Genomic DNA, 20,275 nt, shown 5'->3' on the forward strand with positions numbered 1-20,275 from the left:
AATTCTCTGAATTCTTAATTACATCCAAACTTAATTTAGCTGGAAACAGAAGCACAATATTTACTTGTTATGTGTCTAAAATCTTCTAAAAACTTCAATCTGCAAACATTTGACTTTCTCACAGGTGAGCAGAAGAATTTTGCGACTTACCGACAACCATGAGTGTGAACTCAAACCCCCTCTTCACGGACTTCCTGTACACCTGGTTGGGGAGGTTGGCAAAGCCGACATAACCCTCCAGATTCCTCTGCTGGAAGAGAACACAGCTTTACTCCACATTCCACTGATTAAAGAGCAGAACGGCTCCTCTATTACTGTTATCCCTCTCAAAACAGGGCTCAAGAGGACTTCAGAGGAAAGATATTAAAGGCTATGCTAATATTAACATTAGTTACACTGGATAATGACTTAGCAACTCCTAATCTCACATGCAGGGAGACCACAACAAAGGATAACATGGAATTTTGCTAATTTGAGGATAAGTAAACAGATCTGTTCAGCACATATGAAAGTAACACACCAAAACAGCTACAGGCCAACAAAGAGGTTGAGCGCTTTTCTAGCCCAAACACAAACTTTGAGGCTGGGGAAGGGAGGACACATGGGATGAGGTGAAGCCCACATGCTCATTTACGTTTCGTATCAAATCCATCATGAACTCAATGTCGTCATGGAGACAGTGAATTTCGCTCCAGATCACAGCCAGCGTCTTGTCCAGCTGTAAGTCCTTCTCGAGCTCCTGCATCCCTTTCTCTCCATCACTTTCCATCTCTTGTAATCTCATGCTCTCGGAAGCACAGCGCTGAAGCACACGCTAGGCGAGGCAAACACAATTGATCGCTCTGCTTTAGCTCCGCTGAGCTTCTCATGCATGGTAGGCCAATGGAAAACTAACTAGTAGGGGCCATACTGATCATTTAGAGAGAGAGATTTTGAATGGGGAGGGCTACAGTTATCAGGGCGACTTAACTCTTTTGGGCCTAACCACATGTGTACTAAACCAATCTAAACCAAAACTAACCCAATAGATACTTTGGGAAACAGTTTTTTGTCAGGATTCGTGATATGAAAATTATTATACCAATAAATTAGAAAAATTATTGTCTGATAACATGCATTTTTTTCAAGAATACATTTTATTTTCCCTGTTTTTACATTTATATTACCTTTTCATTATAGAATGCTCACTTAATTAATCACTTAGTTAATCTTTAAGCACTAATTTAATAATACTGTTAAAATGCAATCTTTAGAAAAATATAAATGTATATTTCACGTTGTGCATTGCAATGTTGCAATGGCAGTTTTTGTATTTTATTTTTCATTTAGACGAAATACATTCATTTAAAAAAAAAAAAGCATGCTTGGATAGAAAATCATTAGTGATGCACGATATATCGGTATCATATTGGTTATCAGCAATACCGATAAATTAGAATAAAATTATCTGATAACTGATATGGTACTGATGTAACAACTCTAATGTTTTTTTTTTTTCAAGAATAAATAATCTTTTCCCTGTTTTTACATTTATATGACCTTTTCCATTATATCGGCTAATGCTCACATAAAGTTAATCTTTAAACACTAATTTAATAATACTGTCAAATGCAATCTTTAGAAAAATATAAAAAAATATTTTTTCATATTGTATATTACAATGTTGCAATGCCAATTTCAGTATTTTATATTTCATTTAGACAAAATATATTCATTTAAACAAAACACAAAAAAGCATATTTGGAAAGAAAATTATTAGAGATGCATGATACATCTGTACCATATTGGTTATCGGCCAATAACCGATATGGTATCAATGTAACATGCATCTCCAATGAATCTTCATAAAAATAGCTAAAAAGTATTAACTATTCAGATTTTATATTATAATGTTGCAATGCCAAAATGTAATGATTTTAGTGTTTTCTTTTATTTAGACAAATAAATATATTTTTCATAATTTTTTATATTGTACATTGTAATGCACAATATGAAAAAAACAATTTAATTATGTAAAAACAGCAAAACCATTTATCACTTACTGGTCATAACATAATCAGAAAAAAAATTATCATATTTTATTGGCTACAATTTGAATATCGCATCCCTAAAACTCATACAGCCTTGGAACAACATGCATAAATAAATGACGATGATTTTATTTGTGTGTGAACTATCCCTTTAAAAGACCAAAATATCAAAATGAATTTGATATGAAACCTCTGACAGTTTATGGACACTTTCAACACAAAAAGAAACAGCATCTTCTTCAAAACTATACTATATAATTCATACAGCAGTCTATAAATAGCTTTGCTCTGTGAACAGCTCAGGGCATTTTCCATGCTTTCACTCTTCTAGCGCTCTTATGTAACTGTAAGATTGATGTCATTGATGCCCAACATGGCAAACAACAAAACATCTGACTAAATGGGTGAATCAAATCATTAATTATCGAACCCCTCTCCATGTTAGCATCCCAACTCAGATGTGCAATGTGTAGAACGGGACAGATTGAACGATGCAGATAGCGTAGGTGGGAAACAGTGTGGGTGCTCACAAGCTTACTATTCAGAATATGTTTAACATTTGTGACTCTGGACCACAAAACCAGTCTTAAGTCGCTGGGGTATATTTGAAGCAATAGCCAAAAATACATTTTATGGGTCAAAATTATAAATTTTTCTTTTATGCCAAAAATCATTAGTATATTAAGTAAAGATCATGTTCCATGAAGATATTTTGTAAATTTCTTACCATAAATATATCAAAACTTCATTTTTTATTAGTAATATGCATGGCTAAGAACTTCATCTGGACAACTTTAAAGGCAATTTTCTCAATATTTAGATTTTTTGCACCCTCAGATTCCAGATTTTCAAATAGTTGTATCTCGGCCAAATATTGTCCTATCCTAACAACCCATACATCAATGTAAAGCTTATGTATTCAATGAAAAAATGAAAAAAATTGAAAAATTGACACTTAAGACTGGTTTTGTGGTCCAGGGTCACATTTGTGCAATTCATTCATCCTTTGAAGGATGCATAACACAGCTGGTATGAGGACCCTAAATATAGTGGCCCCAAAAAGCACTTGGAGTATTAAAAGTTATAAACGTTTATAATATCAATTGGAAATGATGCTAGACTTCTTCTCAGAAGCAACTTCACTTTGATGAGCTATTTTTGCAATTACTCTTAACCAAATGGCCCCATTTTGATTTTAAGCAGACATATGAAGTCAGTTTCCTTTAAGTTCACACGAATGGGATTGTGATATATGCTTGGTGACAGTTTTTGGCTGCTGTTCTCTCTAACCCCATTGAAATGCATCTCCACTCACTGCTCTCTGCAAGAGAGCTGCGCATCATGCTTAGAGCCTGTCATTCTCATTTGCTCCAAATAGCTATTAACAGCCCCAACTATTGCACTCCAAAAACACATTTGTATGCATCTGCAATTGCAATCAACTGTCTTGAGGTCAATAGTAATCAGCCTATTCAACATATTATTATGTGTGCAGCCTCAACCACAATAGCACCAATAGCACCTGGATCAAGTTTATGGATCCCTGATTATGGCAAGCTATTTTCACATTTATTTCTTAAAAAGAGCTAGTATCTACTTTAACGTAACTAGTACTTATTTTTCATTTCTAAAAAGTTATCCAATAGTGAAGACACTTGTTTTAATATAGGCTACTAGTCAAGTTTACTTTGCTATGACAAGCTGCAAATATTAGCTATTAAATTTCATGGGAATCTGTGTATTGTATATATTCTAGTGGTGGGCATAGATTAATTTTTTTAATCTAGATTAATCTCACTGTAATCTTGGAATTAATCTAGATTAATCTAGATTAAAATGGCTCATTTGAATTCTGCCAAGTAGATCAGAATAAGTTCACTACTAGTAGTAAACAACTAGCAGTCATCAAGAATTTAATATTGATAACATTGAAGACATTGTATGATTGCACGACCTGATATTGCCAAGTGCAACGTGTTCCTGGGTCAACATATTTTATAACAAAGATGTTGACCCAGGAACACGTGCACTTGGCAATATCAGGTTTGGCGGAGTGTGCTCACTTGTGTGTGCGCCACGTTTGTGTGTGTGCGCACCGCCAAACCTGATATTGCCAGTGCAACGTGTTCCTGGGTCAACATATTTTATAACAAAGATGTTGACCCAGGAACACGTTGCACTTGGCAATATCAGGTTTGGCGGAGTGTGCTCACTTGTGTGTGCGCCACGCTTGTGTGTGCGCACCGCCAAACCTGATATTGCCAAGTGCAACGTGTTCCTGGGTCAACATCTTTGTTGACCCTGGAACAACATTGTGATTAACCAATCAGATTTCAAGAACCAATTTATAATTTTTGTGAAGTTTAGGATTATAATCAGTGTTTGGTGCTTGTACATCAGTGTAATTCATCTATCAGTTCCTCAGATTTTAGGGATTACTCATGGGTAAGGTTAAGTTTAGGTGTAGGAATATGGTTAAGATTATATTTTTGATTAAAATGTTGTTCCAGGGTCAACAAAATATGTTGACCCAGGAACACGCTGCACTTGGCAATATCAGGTCGCGGCGGCGCACCGGGGCGGAACTCCGCTGTGTGCGCGATACAGAGAGCGCGACCATGTAACGTAAAGATAGAAATGACTTGTTGATTTCCATTGGGAAGCTTCTTAAAATAAATTTTCCTGAAGCAAACCCGGCTTCATAGCTGCATCCATGTTAGCACGCATACACACAGGTTCAAGACCTGCTCGCCCCCTACAGTGCAATTCGCTAGTTATACATCCGCTAAAATATCGAGGTGAAAGTCATCATAGCTTGCGTAGTATAGACCCAGCTCCCAACCCAACTTTGAGAATAGATTAACGGCGATATTTTTTTTATCGCCCGATAAGAGTCTCACGTTAACGCAGCACGTTAACGCCGATAATGGCCCACCACTAATATATTCCAACTGTTGATGTTACCTTTTTACTAGTACTACAAACAACTACCACAGAATTTGCAGTTTGCAATCATTAACAGAGAAACAGTGACTTGTTACTTGGAATAATGACTAGCAGAAAAAGAATAGAGGTATGTAATGAAAGAGTAATAGTTACTACTTGAATAAGTAGCCTACTAGATAGCATTGGGAAAAAGTACTAGCATCTATTTAATAGTTATTGTTGAAATTAGTAATAAAAATAGATGCTAGTTAGTTGTAAGTAATAAATGTGAAAGCGGCTTGCCATAACGTAGATGATTAGAGGGACAGTCACGCTAGGAATCAATTCGCCCACCACTATGCAAATCCATGAATCCATAAGCCAGATGTGCCTTGAACGTATTTTCTGGACAGATTTGGGCAAATGCATGAAAATTGTACTCACTGCAACGCTGGAAACAGCTGAGTCGGGTCTCTCGATCATTGTCCTGTGACAACACCCACTCTGAATCCCAATAGATCAGGCATAAAAAGATGAGGCGACTCAGAAGGGGTCGAGTTCAGAAGCGATGATGAACCCTAATGGCTGATTCGGATTTGGACTAAATGAATAGATTTTTAAGGGAAGTAAACGTGCACAGGACAAAAACAAGCATGTGAGCATCGGCCGGGGAAAAATGTTACAATGCTGCGAGCATGAAAGGCGATTGTCCTCCTCCTAGAGAACGCAAGCCCTATTGGTCAGCGACTGGCCGCTTGTTGTGATGTCATAGAATCCCGCCCACCCTCGATTTTCATTGGATCACTGGATTTTTACAAAGGATTGTGGTATTTGTAGGCAAAGGTGCCGTGAAGTTGCTTCGGGAGATGCATAAGCAATACTTCAAACACACACACACACACACACACACACACACACACAATATTATGTCAGTATTGAGATCTCATAAATAAATGAATGTGGAAATATTTTTAATTATTAACAGACTTGGAAGAACAGATTAACAGGCGATCTGTAATGATGTCCGTCTGCCCTCTGGTGGAATATTCACAAAGTAGTTGCAACGTGCCATATTTATCATAATATTAATAATATGCTATTCTATTTCCTTTAGAACAGGAATGTTAAAATGTTTGATAACCTTTTGTTCATAAATAAAATAAAAAAGATCTCACTTGTGATTCAGGACTTTACACAGTTATTAAACAGAAATAAACAATGAACTGATTTCATCTGAATAATGTTTATTTCTTTTCAAAGCTTCGTTACAGCAGAGTTGAATTTTGTTTGCATCATTTAATTATTTTTTTTTTTTTAATCACTGTGAAGCCGCTTTGAAACAATCTAAAGCGCAATATCAATAAAGGTAATTTAACTTGATATTTGTGAGTTGCTTTTTTAGTTTACTTAGAAATAACATTGTGCATCAGTGAAAGAAAGAAATCAAATACATTTTTCAATGAATATAATTTATATATATATATATATATATATATATATACATATACATATATATATTTGAAGTTAATATTAGTTACACTAATTGCTACTTGACAGAATTTAATAAAGTTGTCAAGTAACCTAAACTGAAGTAAATCGTAAAGTAAATATGGAAATAAAAAGGCAGATGACACTAAAATGAATTCCAAACATATGACAACTTCTGTATGCAGTATTCTCTATTACTTCATTGTAAAAAGTTATGATAAGATCAACACATTTGAATAATACACATCACAACAGTAACTCTCAGTAATTCAATACCAATTTCTTTTTTCTTTTTTTTCAATTTTACTTATTTATGCAAATATGTGTATGTATCTGTATAAATTTAGAACATTTCTATTTGTAGAAAATTTCATTTTGTTGAATTTCAATCACGTTTCTTGTCCTTAATGGCCCGTTGGACCCACTTATATTCAGGGTCCATACAGAATAGATTCTTCTGAATCTCTTCTTTCTTCTGTTTCTTGGAATCTGGAACTGTTACAAATCTAGATTGCAGACAAAAGCATTAAAACTACACGAATGTGATGTAAATACTGAAGATGAGTTACAATATAAGTGTACATCTAAACATATCGAGAGGATACTCACACAATGTGTTTGAGGGGGCAACTGCTGCTTGTCCAGAAATAAGACTCCAGCCGTTTCAGAGGTATTCTGACATTGATTTCATTAAAGCAGCAGATACTGTTAACACTCATTATTGCTTTAGTACCTGAAAAAGTGAAGTCAACATGTTTTTAAATGTTTTAATCAGAGTAAATCAGGGCTATCCAACATAGAATAAAATAACTAAGAACTGTTTTAGATTGTTTAAATAAAGCTTCCAGAAAAGTTTAAATTTGAAATGCTTTACATCCCGTTCTTATGACAGAGAACAAGTATGACAGAAACAGACACTCACAAGCTGAGGTGTTAATCTGCAGAGCACAGCATAGCATCAAAAACAGTGATGCAGTCTTCATGAAAGTCTTCATTCTCCAGGTATGACAGCATACAAGAAGCAGAGAAAGTAAGAATATGTGGTGAACTGCCAGCAGTCCTTTATGTAGAGACGGTGAAATAGTTTTTGTGTAAAAGGAAATTGCTGCATCACTGGTCTATATTTGTAAGTATAACAAAATTCCATCTCGAAACCCTCGTCTTGTCTTTGCAAAGGTGTTGCTGTATGTGCTCAAACTACATATGAGCAGGCGGAAATTATTGACAGGGTGGAAAAAACCAAAGTAAGCACCCACACATAGTGTTGCTTAAGGTTCTGTTTAAAAATATTTACAATTAAATAACAAAATGTCAATGTCTAGGCACCAGATCAAGACATTGTATATTAAATACGTCAACAGATTCTTAATGTCTTGTAAGAGTCCTGCTTGAACGCAGTTTGGCTTATTAAATTAGTAAACATTTATTTTCAATATTATTATTTTCTTTCATTATTTAGTCATAATATACAATATGTATCATTATATAATACATATATTATTCAGTTTTATATTTATATAGGTTTTTTTTTTTTATATATATTAAACCATACAAAACAATGATATTAAATGTTTTGGCTCTGGGAAAAATAATGCTTTTGCTGTAAATATCACCTTGCTAGACAAGAAAGTACTGAAATGAAGCATTTCTGTAGATGCTTTTGGTTGGATACATTTTATTTAGTGGTGTCAACGTAAATATTTTTTTTAACGCAAATTAATCGCTTGATAAGGTTTGACCCCAACTTCTTCCCGTCATCGCAGCGCGGAAGGTTATCTATCATTGTGTGATGAGGGTACAGCACCAGTGTTGCCAGGGTAACGGCACAAGTGGGCTATTTTGAAAATACAGTCGCGGGTTGCGGTTTTTTGGGCTATTTTTATGATGTACCGCAGCCGCCCAAAGTGTATATAGACAAATAAAAATGAAAATAGATCCATTTACTAATGTGTATTACACTTGGAATGTATACCTGGCAGCTTAAGAACGGAGAGACGGTTGTAGCATCACAAACAACATGAGTTTCAGCCAGAGCATATAACACAGCAGAAATAAACATGACAACAGCCACTATAGATTATATAAGATAATAAACAAACGATTAGGATAGGATATTTGTATGTGATTTTCTTGAAGCGAATGTGTACATCTGAAATGCTAATTTGTGCAGAGATATAAAAGGTTATAAATAGCATATTTTAACAACAGTAAACTAACAAATTCCACATGTGATCGCAAAAGGAAGTTATTACAAACACTTGATGGTGGTTTGAAGTGAGTTCTGAGTAAAAGTGTACTATTAATCTCATAAATTGTCTTATGAAGCATGATGCTAATATTAGCTCTAATGCACCTGCAGAACAGGTCCAATTCTTCTTCATAATGCATTTTGTCATAATACTAAACGTACGGTCGCAAGAAATGTTTTGTTGTATTTATTTAGAAAACTTTTGATCATATTTGGGGAAATGTATACTAGGATTGAAGCCATGTGGCTTGGTAAATGTTTTATTGCCAGTATAAAGGCTAATAATGGCTGAATAAAAACAAAAGATTTACTAGGATTTACCTGTAAATGTGTTGAAAAAGAAATGTATGACAAACTAGTTTAAGGAAACAGAACCTTTCACACTTCCGCCAGGTATGAGACATAATCCTTATTATTCTTTTATCATTATTCTTTTGTTTTTATTCAGCCATTATCAGCCTTTATACTGGCAATAAAACGTTTACCAAGCCACATCGCTTCAATCCCAGTCATCAATGTCCATCAATGTCCATCAATGGACAAATAAAATAAAAACATTTAATTAATCAAATGACAACTTTTATATGCAATATTCTCTATTACACTGTTAAAAAAAAAAAAAAAAAAAAATTCTGTAGTTTTTACAAAATAATTTTGGCAGCTGTTTTGTAAAAAAATACAGAAAAACTGTAAACACATTTACGGCCAAAAACTGTATAAAATTGTAATTTACAAACAAGAAAATTTTAATTTAAACCAGTAAATTCAACAATGCACACTGCTATTAAAATCTGTTTAGTACCTTTAACATACTAAAAACCAGCATAATAATGCAGGTGTTAAAAGAGAAAGCCACATGAAGATTCAAAGCTCATCACAAGTAGCTTCACCACAAGCAGACGTATATACTAATATATAGAAGGTGCACAGAGTCATTCATGCAAACACAAAACACCATCATGGTAACACATGATACTTAAATAATGCTTTATTTACTTAAATAAACATTCATTAATCAACAGAAGATAACATAAAGCCCAAACGTGCATAACTGATAACAAAAACTATTAAAAAAACATGATTATTTAAACAAAATACTTTCAAATGTGGAGTGTCGTGCAGGGAATTCTGGGAATATCAGTTTACAGTTTTTGACTGTAAATTATACATTAATTTGTTCTTTTTTACTTCTAAAAACTGTACAATTAACAGCATTTTACTGTAAAATTACATCAAATGTCTGGTTAGGGCTTTTACACTTTTTCCCTGTATATAGTACAGGAACTTACTGTTAACCTATTAACAGTTTTTGTCCGTAGCATTATTACAAAATTTTACAGTTAAAATTACAATTATTTTTTTTACAGTGTAGTTATAATACAGCTCATTAAAAATGTACAGAACAGTAGCCTATTGATAATGATGAGATCAACACATTTACATACACAACGCTCTGAAAAGTTACAATACAGTACAGTAGTAAGTATATTTTACATTTTTTCTCATATATATACAGATGTGTGTGTGTGTGTATCTGTGTAGAAATGTTGAAAATGTATTTAAATTTTCATTTAGTTAAATTTCAAGCATGTTTCTTGTCCAAGTAGTTAATGGCCTGCTGGACCCACTTTTTTTTAGGGTCTGTACAGAATTGTTTCTTCTGAATGCTATCCCTAGGAACTGTTACAAATTTAGAGCACATTACAGACAAAAGCATTAAATCTACATGAATGTGAAGTAAATACTAAATATAATATAAGTGTACAAGTGTACAATATGAGTGTCCAAACATATCGAGAGGATACTCACACAATGTGTTTGAGAGGGCAACTGCTGCTTGTCCAGTAATAAGACTCGAGCCGTTTCAGAGGTATTCTGACATTGATTTCATTAATGCAGCAGCGACTGTTTGCCATCTCACCTGCTAAAGGATCTGAAAAAAAGATTTTTAAAATACAGAGTAAATAAGAGTCATCCAATATTTTCAGAAAGATAAAGTAAGAGAAAAGAGAGAAAAAATGAAGTTTACTTTTGAAAAGTTTAAATCTGGAGCATGAAATGCTTTACATTCTGTGCCAGAGAACAAATATGACAGAAGCAGACACTTACTAGCTGAGGTCAGCTGCAGAGCACCGCACAGCATCAGAAACAGTGATGAAGTCTTCATGAAGGTCTTCATGGTCATTCTCCAGAGACAGAGAGAAGGTGGAGGGTATGTGGTGAACTGCCAGCCTTCCATTATATAGTGCCAGTCAATTAGTTCATGCTGAAAGAAATCCCCCTTAGCTGATTCTCTGGACCAGTGACACCCTTTTCTAAGTACAAAACAGCACTGTCTTTGAACCTTCTTCCTCTTTATGTGGAGGTGGTTTTAAAAGTGCTAAAATAATGCATTTGACGTAAATACTCTGCTTCTGTCCACAAAAGGCTTCCTATTAAAATGAGCTCCTACAGTTACCTTAAAAGCAGCCTATTGTTCTGCTGTGAATTCTTTTCATTCATTAGCATCTGTTTGGATGTAAGTGCATGCTTTGTGTTTAACTTTAATTCTAATATAAGTATTATATTACTTTGACTGCAACACCATAGAAATCTGTTGCTGTTTCAAATATGCATTGCATAGTTTAATGGACTGCTTTTTTGATGAAGGATTTCATTGTTTTGGCCATGATGGTCTAAACAACCCATAAAAGCGACCAGAAATGTTGCAGTTTCAAAAATTGGCCTGGTTTTATCAGTTTGTAATTAAGGTTTGTAATAAATAAACTAGATGAAAGTGTTGTATTATGATGCAGATTGTACATAATGAGCATAACAGATCAATCACTATTTTTTATTCTTGAAGTATGAGCTGACTGGGAATATGTAAGATTATGTATTAATATCACCATCAGAAGACACCTTTAGAATCATCTTAAATCATTTTAATGTCCGCAAAACACTACAATACAACTTCAAATATAAATATACAGAAAACTTTGGACAATAAAACAAAGGAAATCTATATCAACTTCTATATACAATATTCTCTGTATTAATATAAGCAATAATAAAATAGCTACTTTAAAGTTTAAATCAGATCTTTAAGGGTTATTACTGACATACAGATCATGAGATCAACACATTTTATTAATATACATTACAACATTTCCATGTTAACACTCTGAAATCTTACAGTACAATACTGAAGATTTATTTTACAGCTGTACTCATATATGCGGGGTGTGTGTGTGTATCTGTGGGTGAAGAAAATTTAATTTACTTGAAATTGAAGCACTTTTCTTGTCTATGTAGTTTATGGCCCGCTGGACCCAGTTATATTCAGGGCTCACACAGATTTGTGTCTTCCTAGGAAGTGTTACAAACCTACAGCAGATTACAGTAAAAAGCATTTAAACTAAATGAATGTGAGTAAACACTAAATATTAGCAGCAATATACTGTAGGTGAACATCTAAAAATATATAGGGGATACTCACACAATGTTTTTGTGGGGGCAATTGCTGCTTGTCCAGAAATAAGACTCGAGCAGTTTCCGAGGTATTCTGATATTGATTTCATTAAAGCAGCCATCTGAACTGCTAAAGAGCCTGAGCAAGTCAAGGGTTCACTAGTAAAATGTGATTCAACACATTATATATACAGAGTGAAGAAATTATATCCAATATAGAGAGATAGAGAACTTAAAACTGTTTTATGTAAATGAAAATTGTCCTCTACAACCATGATAAGGTGTGTGGATAGGTGGAGGATTGGGTGGTGCATCTTCCTTTGGCAGGATGGAAGAACTGGTTGCTGGGATGGGCATGGAATTTGAGGGGTGATATTATGAGACTGGCCGGGGATCAGTGGGCTGGACTGCTGGGATGAGGTAGGTAGGGGAGAGTGAAGGAGGGTAGATTGTGGTGAGAGTTGCTTGTCTTGTCACACCAGCTCTGTTAATGAAGAGACAGAAACAAACAAACAAACAAAAATGTAAAAAGATATTATTGCAGTTTAAAAGTGGAAACACTATCATTTTGGCTACTTATGTTGCATTTTCAATGAAAAATCTCAAGTTTTTGTCTTCATCCGAGACTTTTTTCACAAAACTGAATTTTAGGTGTCATAACCCTGAAAGAAAAAGTCCACATTTAAAAGTGCTTGCATACAGTATGTGTTAAAAAATAATGTAATATGAGGAATTGGAAAGTCTATGAAAATGAAACAACACCTTTCGGAGATTGGAAGACTTTGAGCTGTTGGCGAGATAAAGTGTTATATTACTCTGAGCAGAATTGTACAAATACTCAAAGACAAGATTGTGCTTCAGAAGACAGCAGATGTTACACTACAGTGTCAGCCTATTACAATGCCCTATATTCTGTGGAACATGAAACTTGGATTGTATCTTACTATTAAAATATATTCACCAGAGATTTCATCAGTTTTTATTCTTCAGGTTTTAAATACAGAGCAAGTAATAGTTATCCAATATTTTCAGAAAGAATTGATTAATTATCAAAATAAAGGGAAAAGTGTGAATGTGGAGTCTTTGCTTTACAACCAAAAAAATGATGGAAGCAGACACTAAGCAGCTGAAGTAAAATGCAGAGCACTGCACAGTATCAGAAACAGTAATGAAGTCTTCATGAAGGTCTTCATTCTCCAGGTATACGTCAAGAGAAGAATATGTGGTGAAATGTCAGCAAGAGATGAATTAGTTTTCGTGTTGAAAGAAATCCCCTTGTTGATTCTCTGAGTCTGTAACACAATCTTTTCGTAGAAAAGTAGAAAGCATTAATCTCTGAACCCTCCAATTCCTCTTTATTTGGTGTAGCTGTTAGGTGCTAAAAATGCATTAGAGAAAATGCAGCTCATTGCATCTCACACAGGAAATACTCTACTTCTATATCAGAATAGGCACTTTAAAAAAGATCTAGTGGTCTGTTGGTGAACCCGAGTATTGTTAATTCGTTAGAGTCTTTAACTTTTAAGATAAAATGTTTGATGAAAGCGAAAGTGTTTCTAAGAGAGTGAATTGTGGGAAGTGCATGGTGTTCCAGCTACACCTTGAAAGGAAATGAAAATTATTTCTATTTTTATCCACTTACAGTTTTACTAAGGACATGCGAGTTTGTCACATAAATGTAGCCAAAAACAAACAAATACCTAACTAAAAACAACAGAAACCTTCACAGATTTCGTAATGGGTAGCGATATGTGCTTACAATACTTGGCCGTGAGAAAGAGGAATTGTCACGAATTCAGTATGTGCACTTCCGTTCATTCACCACCAGAGGTCACTCGCTCATCATATAGACTTTCACACCACACATCACATGGACTGCATTTCCCATCAGCCATCTCACCAATCATATGCACACAGCTGTCACCAATCACTCATTGCACTAATCACACACACTATTTAAACCCTGGACTTTCTCTCCCTCGTTGCCGAGTATTGTTTGCGTTTACCTCTCCCCTAGCCGTAGCAACTTACAGAGCCCCAGTTAGTTTTCCTAGTTTCCCCCTGCCCGTTTGGATTGTGTTTTCCCGTGTATGTTCTAGCCTGTGTTCCCTGGATTAACCCTTGCCTTGCTGTTTGGACACCGTTTGCACCCCTGTTGGATTATAGCCCGTGTTCCCTGGATTATCTCTCTGCCTTGCCCACTGGATACCGTTTGCCGATCGTCGACCCTCGCTTGCCCTAGGATTACTCTTTGTCTTGTCCCTGCCATACCTGTTTGCCATTGCTCGACCCTGCCTGTATTTATGACCATGCCTGTTAATAAAAGCTTGCATTTGGATCCACACGTCTCACGTCTCGTCAGCCCCGTTACAGGAATCCATGGTTTATGTAGCATGTCTGATTGACTTCAGCTGTATATGTGTAATCAGTGCAATGGATGATGGGAACTGTAGTCCGGGGTGAAGTGCAACAGTTAGTGTGGTGCAAGAATCCATACTAGTGATCGGGTGATCTCTGGTGGTGAGCTAACGGAAGTGCATGAACAGGATTTGTGATATAGCCCCCGCCCCCCATATATGTGTGTGTGTGTGTGTGTGTGTTTTAATGCAGATGACATGAAGCAACGCTATCTCTCGGCAATTCGTACATATTTTACGAGGTGGCTAATTCGTACGAATTCGTACGACCTCACTCGTACACGATTTAGTACGATTTGTCTAAACCCCAGTGACGGGCAGGTTTAGGGGCGGGGTTAGGTGTAGGTCATTCGTACAAATTCATACGAATTGACAACTCCTAAAATATGTACGATTTAGCAAAAATCATATTAATTTATTTGAGTGAGGTCGTACGAATTTGTACGAATTAGCCACCTCATAAAATATGTATGAATTGCCGTGAGATCGGGCTGCATGAAGCCGAGGTTAAATAAGAGGTGGGCTTCCATACACACAGCTTCAGATTGCAGTAAGGTTCAGAGGGCTTTTTGTCCACAAAATGATACCTGGGAGCGGAAAGCAGGAGACGAAGTCACTGTAAAATGAGCAGAATTTAGGCTATTGATTAAACTTAGTTGATTCATATTATCTGTAATGATGTGCGTGTGTGTGCCCTCTAGTGGAACATTCAAATAGCAGTTGTGTCCCAATTTATGTATAATAATAATAATAATGTATTTCAAATATTAACATATTTGTACATAAAACAGACTTCATAAATAACATTTAAAATTTGTATTTGTAAGATGTTATTTAGGAAATTTGTTTGGAAACAACATTGAGCATCAATGGAAATAAATAAATCAAAGACTAATTAAAATTAAAATAAGTGTTTTTATTAAAATATTTGATGTAAATATTAGTTACAATAACTGCTGCTTCAAACAATATAATAAAACCGCAATGTTACCTAAACTGTTAGGCTATGTAAATAGTATGTAAATAAAAGATAGATATACTTCAATAATTGACAATAAATGAAGGAAATTTTAACATATGATGATTTCTATATGCAATATGTAGGAGTAGAAAATTTCTTCCACTTTAACAGAGTGTCTACTTACACTAAGTGCAAATAGCCCGCCTTGTTGGCAAAGGCTATTTACACTAACTCTGCCCACTAACGTGTGATTGGGTTAGTTAGTTGAATTTGAAGCTCTTTTCTTGTCTATGTGGTTTATGCCCTGCTGGATCCACTTAGGCCTATATTCAGGGTTCATACAGATTTGTTTCTTCATAACTGTTACAAACCTACAGCAGATAACAGACAAAAGCAACATCAATGTGAGTAAATACTAAATATTAGTTGCAATATAGATGAACATCTAAACATTGATAGAGGATACTCACACAATGCGTTTGATGGGGCAACTTATCCAGAAATAAGACTCCAGCCGTGCCAGAGGTATTTTGATATTGGTAGCATTATAGCAACAGATACTGTTTGCACTCTTTATTGCTTCTGGAAAAGTGAAGGGTTCACTAGTAAAATGCAGTTAATATGCAGTTTTTAAAATACAGAATAGGTAAGGGTTATCCAGTATTTTCAGAAAGAGATAGCTAACTAAATATTTTAGATTGTTTAAATGAACTTTCCTTTGGAAAAGTTTGAATCTGGAGCCTGAAATGCTTTACATCCCATGACAGAAAACAAATGACAGAAACAGACACTTACCAGTTGAGGTGCTAAGTTGCAGAGCACAACACAGCATCAGAAACAATGCTAAAGTTTTCATGAAGGTCTTTATTTTCCAGACGAAAGAGAGAGAACGAGAGAGGGTGAGAGTATGTGGTGAACTGGCTGTTGTCCATTAGGTGTTCCTGTACGTGCTAAAATAGCATATGAGCAGGGGGGAAATTATTCATAGGGTGGCAAGGGGTTGACAACAGCACAACCTGTCCTCCAAACAATAGGCCCGTATAGGTCGTTTGTCCAAATCAGAGGTCCAAATCCCTGAAATACGACCCATCAGAGTGTATACTACAATTGCGCCCCTATCGGCAACAGGATATTTTCATATTAATGTTTTGTACTGTTTTATCTGCGTTGCAGTTCGAGTTTCGTGTAGCTTGGCTGGTAGAGCATTGCGTTATACAATGATATGTAATTACGTGATCATGCGGACATGGGTTAGATCCCAGAAAACGCACGCGCTCATAAAATGTGCGTTAGGGGTAGGGTTAGGTGTGGTCATTCGTACGAATTAGCCACCTAGTAAAATATGTACAAGTTACTGTGAGATCGGTGTAAAAAGTCCACACATTGCATTTAAATAAACACGCATTTTGATTGGTAATGACAGTCATGCATCATTTCATGACGACAGACGCAACACGAGACTGTCATTATTTTTACGCGCGCTAGAACAAGCGTTCAGGCATAGTTCTTGTGGTTCTGTTTAAAAATAGTTACAATAAATAACAATGTCAGCGTCTAGGGCACAAGACACTATTAAACACATTAACAGATTCTAAATGAGCTTGTCTATCATTACTACATAGAGAAGGCAAGTTGTATTCTTAATACTATATAGGCTACTTGGATGTTAGTAGAGCACTATGCTGTTTCATGGAGTCTGTGGGAGGTCATTTTAATAAGACTACAAGGGGTCTACAAGGGTTGCATGGAGTGGTGTTATTTATCATGCTCTTATTAATCAAGAAGAAATTATTAATTTTATCATTAATTATTTGTGTCGCTGTACATTAGCTGCATCAAAAACAGTTTTCTGTATATTTATACATGTAGAGTTACATGATGCACTGTGCACTGAGGAAGGTGTTTATTTACATGCAATCGGGTGCGATAATCCACAGGGTGCACCGTATATACAAGTTTATGTAAGTATGTATGTGTAAGAGACCGTGTGCGTCTGGTCTGCGACTGATTATGGGTTGTTCGTCAACTGAGTCTTCCTCGGTCAGAAGGAATAGGCCAATCCAATGATGCAGTTTAAGAATTTATTAATAAAGAGTCGGGTACATGATGGTTTACAGGGGAATAATTAGGTGTTTGTAGGTGGGTGTATATGTGTGTGTGGTTATATATTAAGGACGCACACAGCACTCATACACACAAGAATCGCGTAGGATTAATAAAGGATGGCAATTCTGTGCACCGTGAATGATGCTCTTGTGTCACTGACTGGACCACACTAAAGTGAAAGCGCCTAGCAACTATGCAAACAAACAAAAAAACATGTGCATTATGGGTAACGTAGTCTATGTCAGGGCACGGACTTTTAACAGCCGCCCCTGTATTTGCCTGGCAAATACACTCATTCAAAAGTCAACTAGTGTGAAGTAGTGCCACCTGAATCCTCAGGCATTTCAGGGAGCTCCACCAGTTTGGTTACCGGGCGAATGTAGATACTGTCTTTAACCTTCACCTCTGCAGCTCGAACAACACCATCTGTCCCTGGGAAAACCTTAGTGATGGTCCCAACAGGCCAAAGTCCTCTAGGAAGGTTGGAGTCAATGATCATCACAATTTGTCCCACAGCAGCATTATCAGTGGGTTTTCTCCATTTATGTCTCAGCTGAAGCCCTGGGAGGTAGTTCTGGACAAAGCGTTTCCAGAAATGATCACTGATCACCTGACTGTGTTTCCATCTTCGGTTGGAAAGGGCATCCTGAGGGCCGTATACTGCCTGTGGCAATGCAGCATCGCGCCGCCCCATTAGCAGCAGGTTTGGCGTGATGGGGTCCGGGTCAGCCACATCAGAGGAGGCATATCCGAGTGGTTTAGAATTAAGGAGCCCTTCAACTTCTATGAGAGCTGTTAGGAGCACTTCCTCTGCCACAACTTGGTCTTTCAGGACGACTTGCAGGGCTGACTTAACCGATCTGATTTCCTCTCCCAGGCTCCCCGAAATGAGGAGAGTATGGTGGGTTGAAGTGGAAGTTGATAGTCTGCTTAGCCAGTTGCTGCTGCAACTCTGGTGCCATGCTCTCAAAGGCACTCTGTAGTTCTTTGTGGCCGCCTCTGAAATTGGTGCCCGGTGGGACCACAGCTCGTGCGGCTTTCCCGGCGTGCAATAAACCTGCGTAAGGACATTAAGAAAGAGTCGGTATCGAGGCTAGGGATGAGATCTAGGTGGACGCATCTAGTGGTGAGGCATTTGTAGATGATTCCCCAGCGTTTCTCTCTCCTACGCCCAATCTTAATCAGGTATGGTCCGAAACAGTCTACGCCTGTAGACCAGAAGGGCGGTTTGTAGAGTCTCAGCCGAGATGAGGGAAGGTCAGCCATCTTTGGTGTGCAGGGTGAGGCGCCATCTCCTACAGTCTACACACCGGTACTGATGTTTCTTAATGGCCTGGCGACCTCTGAGGATCCAGTAGGTGCGGCGTAACTCTGCATAGAGTCTCTCTGCACCAGGGTGAAACAGCTGAACATCATAGTGCTTTATAATGAGCTGAGTCAGAGGGTGATCAGGTAATAACACAACTGGGTGTATGCTGTCAGGGTCTACATCTGTAGCTTGACGCAGGCGGCATCCCACTCTTACTAGTCCACTGGGGCTGTCATACTCAGGGGAAAGGGCGCTGAGACGACTGCTCGGGCGAACAGGGTTACCTGCTTGTAATGCTTGGACCTCCTCTGGGAAGCTGTCCTTCTGCGCAGATTGAAGCAGCTGGGTCTCTACCTCCAGGCTCACTTGCAGTGTAGGAGGTGGTAGCCGCCCCCTGAAAGGATTGGTGAGTGGCCAGAATCAAATCATCTAAAGATGTGTACTGTGCTGGATCTGGCAGACTTGGTGATACATTTGTAAGGCCACAGAAGGCGGTCTTTCTGAGTTCTTCACTGCCACATTCTAGGAACTCTGTCGGGGGCTTCGGCCAGGTGTCAGGAGTCTGTGTTAGAAAGTGTGGACCATGTGACCATCGGCTGGAGACCGTGAGCTCTGAAAGTGGTTTCCCTCTTGTGATGTCATCGGCTGGATTATCACTGCTGCTCTATGACTCTGAGATATGCCACAGCTCCATACGCCTTCTCTGAGGCGTCACAGAAGATGTGAGCCTCATATGTAGCACTGTTGCTGTTGTGAGGAGGAGCGTAACATCGGGGAATAGTGATATACTGGAGATAAAGCAATTCCTTTTCCCATTCGAGCCAGGACTGAAGCAGGTTTCCTTCTATGGGCTCATCCCATCCTCTTTCTGTGCTCCATAGGGCCTGCACAATGAGCTTTGCTCTTGTAGTGTAGGGGCAGATATAACCCAATGGGTCATACTGACTGGCCAGTACTTTGTAGACACTGCGCAGCGTCACAGTTGTGTAGGTTACAGGACGGTGCTTGTATCCCAGGACGTCAGTAGTGCAGTGCCAGCTGAGACCCAGTGTTGACTCCTGAGGATCAAGGCTTTTAAGGTTTAGCCACAGTTCACAGCTATCTGACCTGGCCATACCTGGCAGATGAGCGACCACCTCAGGGATGTTGCTAGCCCACTGGCGTATCTCAAATCCGCCTTGGATAAGCAGCTCTCTCATTCTGTCAATGAGTAACTTGGCCTCTTGGGGGTCAGAAAGGGACTGCAGGCAGTTGTCCACGTAGAAAGCTGTGTGGACAGAGTCGTAGATGTCTTTATATGTGTCCCTGTGCTCCCTTACGTGGCTCTGAAGGGCAAAGGTA

General features: G+C 37.4%; 3 protein-coding genes and 1 long non-coding RNA gene across 5 annotated transcripts in view; all 4 read right to left on the reverse strand.

Moving 5' to 3' along the window:
• Positions 1-5,674, reverse strand: part of septin15 (septin 15) — a 32,137-nt gene extending 26,463 nt beyond the window's left edge. Inside the window, exons 1-2 of one of the 2 annotated variants that reach the window (XM_058767226.1) lie at positions 5,400-5,674; positions 151-247 (exon numbers count right to left, since the gene is read on the reverse strand). In XM_058767226.1, the coding sequence (XP_058623209.1) occupies positions 151-247; positions 5,400-5,438 (136 nt within the window). In that variant the 5' untranslated portion in view covers positions 5,439-5,674. Of the gene's footprint in view, positions 1-150; positions 251-5,399 lie in introns of both variants that reach the window. The other variant, XM_058767225.1, reaches the window with a different exon arrangement.
• Positions 5,675-6,198: 524 nt separating this feature from the next.
• Positions 6,199-7,750, reverse strand: LOC131534790 (eotaxin-like). Its single transcript, XM_058767819.1, has 3 exons — positions 7,366-7,750; positions 7,053-7,176; positions 6,199-6,949 (listed from the first exon to the last, which is right to left on the reverse strand). The coding sequence occupies exons 1-3, from the start codon at positions 7,436-7,438 to the stop codon at positions 6,829-6,831; spliced, it is 318 nt and encodes a 105-aa protein (XP_058623802.1). The 5' UTR covers positions 7,439-7,750; the 3' UTR covers positions 6,199-6,828.
• A 2,028-nt stretch (positions 7,751-9,778) lies between these two features.
• Positions 9,779-10,932, reverse strand: LOC131534629 (C-C motif chemokine 22-like). Its single transcript, XM_058767631.1, has 3 exons — positions 10,801-10,932; positions 10,501-10,624; positions 9,779-10,371 (listed from the first exon to the last, which is right to left on the reverse strand). Exons 1-3 carry the CDS (start codon positions 10,928-10,930, stop codon positions 10,365-10,367), a joined length of 261 nt encoding a protein of 86 aa, XP_058623614.1. The 5' UTR covers positions 10,931-10,932; the 3' UTR covers positions 9,779-10,364.
• Positions 10,933-12,085: 1,153 nt separating this feature from the next.
• On the reverse strand, positions 12,086-16,455 carry LOC131534630 (uncharacterized). The gene is made up of 3 exons (XR_009269398.1): positions 16,315-16,455; positions 15,990-16,101; positions 12,086-12,625 (listed from the first exon to the last, which is right to left on the reverse strand). It is a non-coding gene; the product is annotated as an uncharacterized LOC131534630 (long non-coding RNA).
• Between the last annotated feature and the right edge of the window lie 3,820 nt (positions 16,456-20,275).

This window comes from Onychostoma macrolepis, chromosome 25 (genome assembly GCF_012432095.1).
Source record: "Onychostoma macrolepis isolate SWU-2019 chromosome 25, ASM1243209v1, whole genome shotgun sequence".
Lineage (NCBI taxonomy): Eukaryota > Metazoa > Chordata > Actinopteri > Cypriniformes > Cyprinidae > Onychostoma > Onychostoma macrolepis.

Bases quoted from the DNA above. Each gene is read 5' to 3' on its own strand.
- LOC131534790 (XM_058767819.1), bottom strand. From the start codon at position 7,438: ATGAAGACTTTCATGAAGACTGCATCACTGTTTTTGATGCTATGCTGT. The intron at 7,177-7,365 runs GTGAGTGTCTGT...TCACTTTTTCAG, and splicing joins GCAGATTAACACCTCAGCTT to GTACTAAAGCAATAATGAGT. The intron at 6,950-7,052 runs GTGAGTATCCTC...TCTGCAATCTAG, and splicing joins TGCCCCCTCAAACACATTGT to ATTTGTAACAGTTCCAGATT.
- LOC131534629 (XM_058767631.1), bottom strand. From the start codon at position 10,930: ATGGAAGGCTGGCAGTTCACCACATACCCTCCACCTTCTCTCTGTCTC. The intron at 10,625-10,800 runs GTAAGTGTCTGC...TCTTTTTTTCAG, and splicing joins TCTGCAGCTGACCTCAGCTA to ATCCTTTAGCAGGTGAGATG.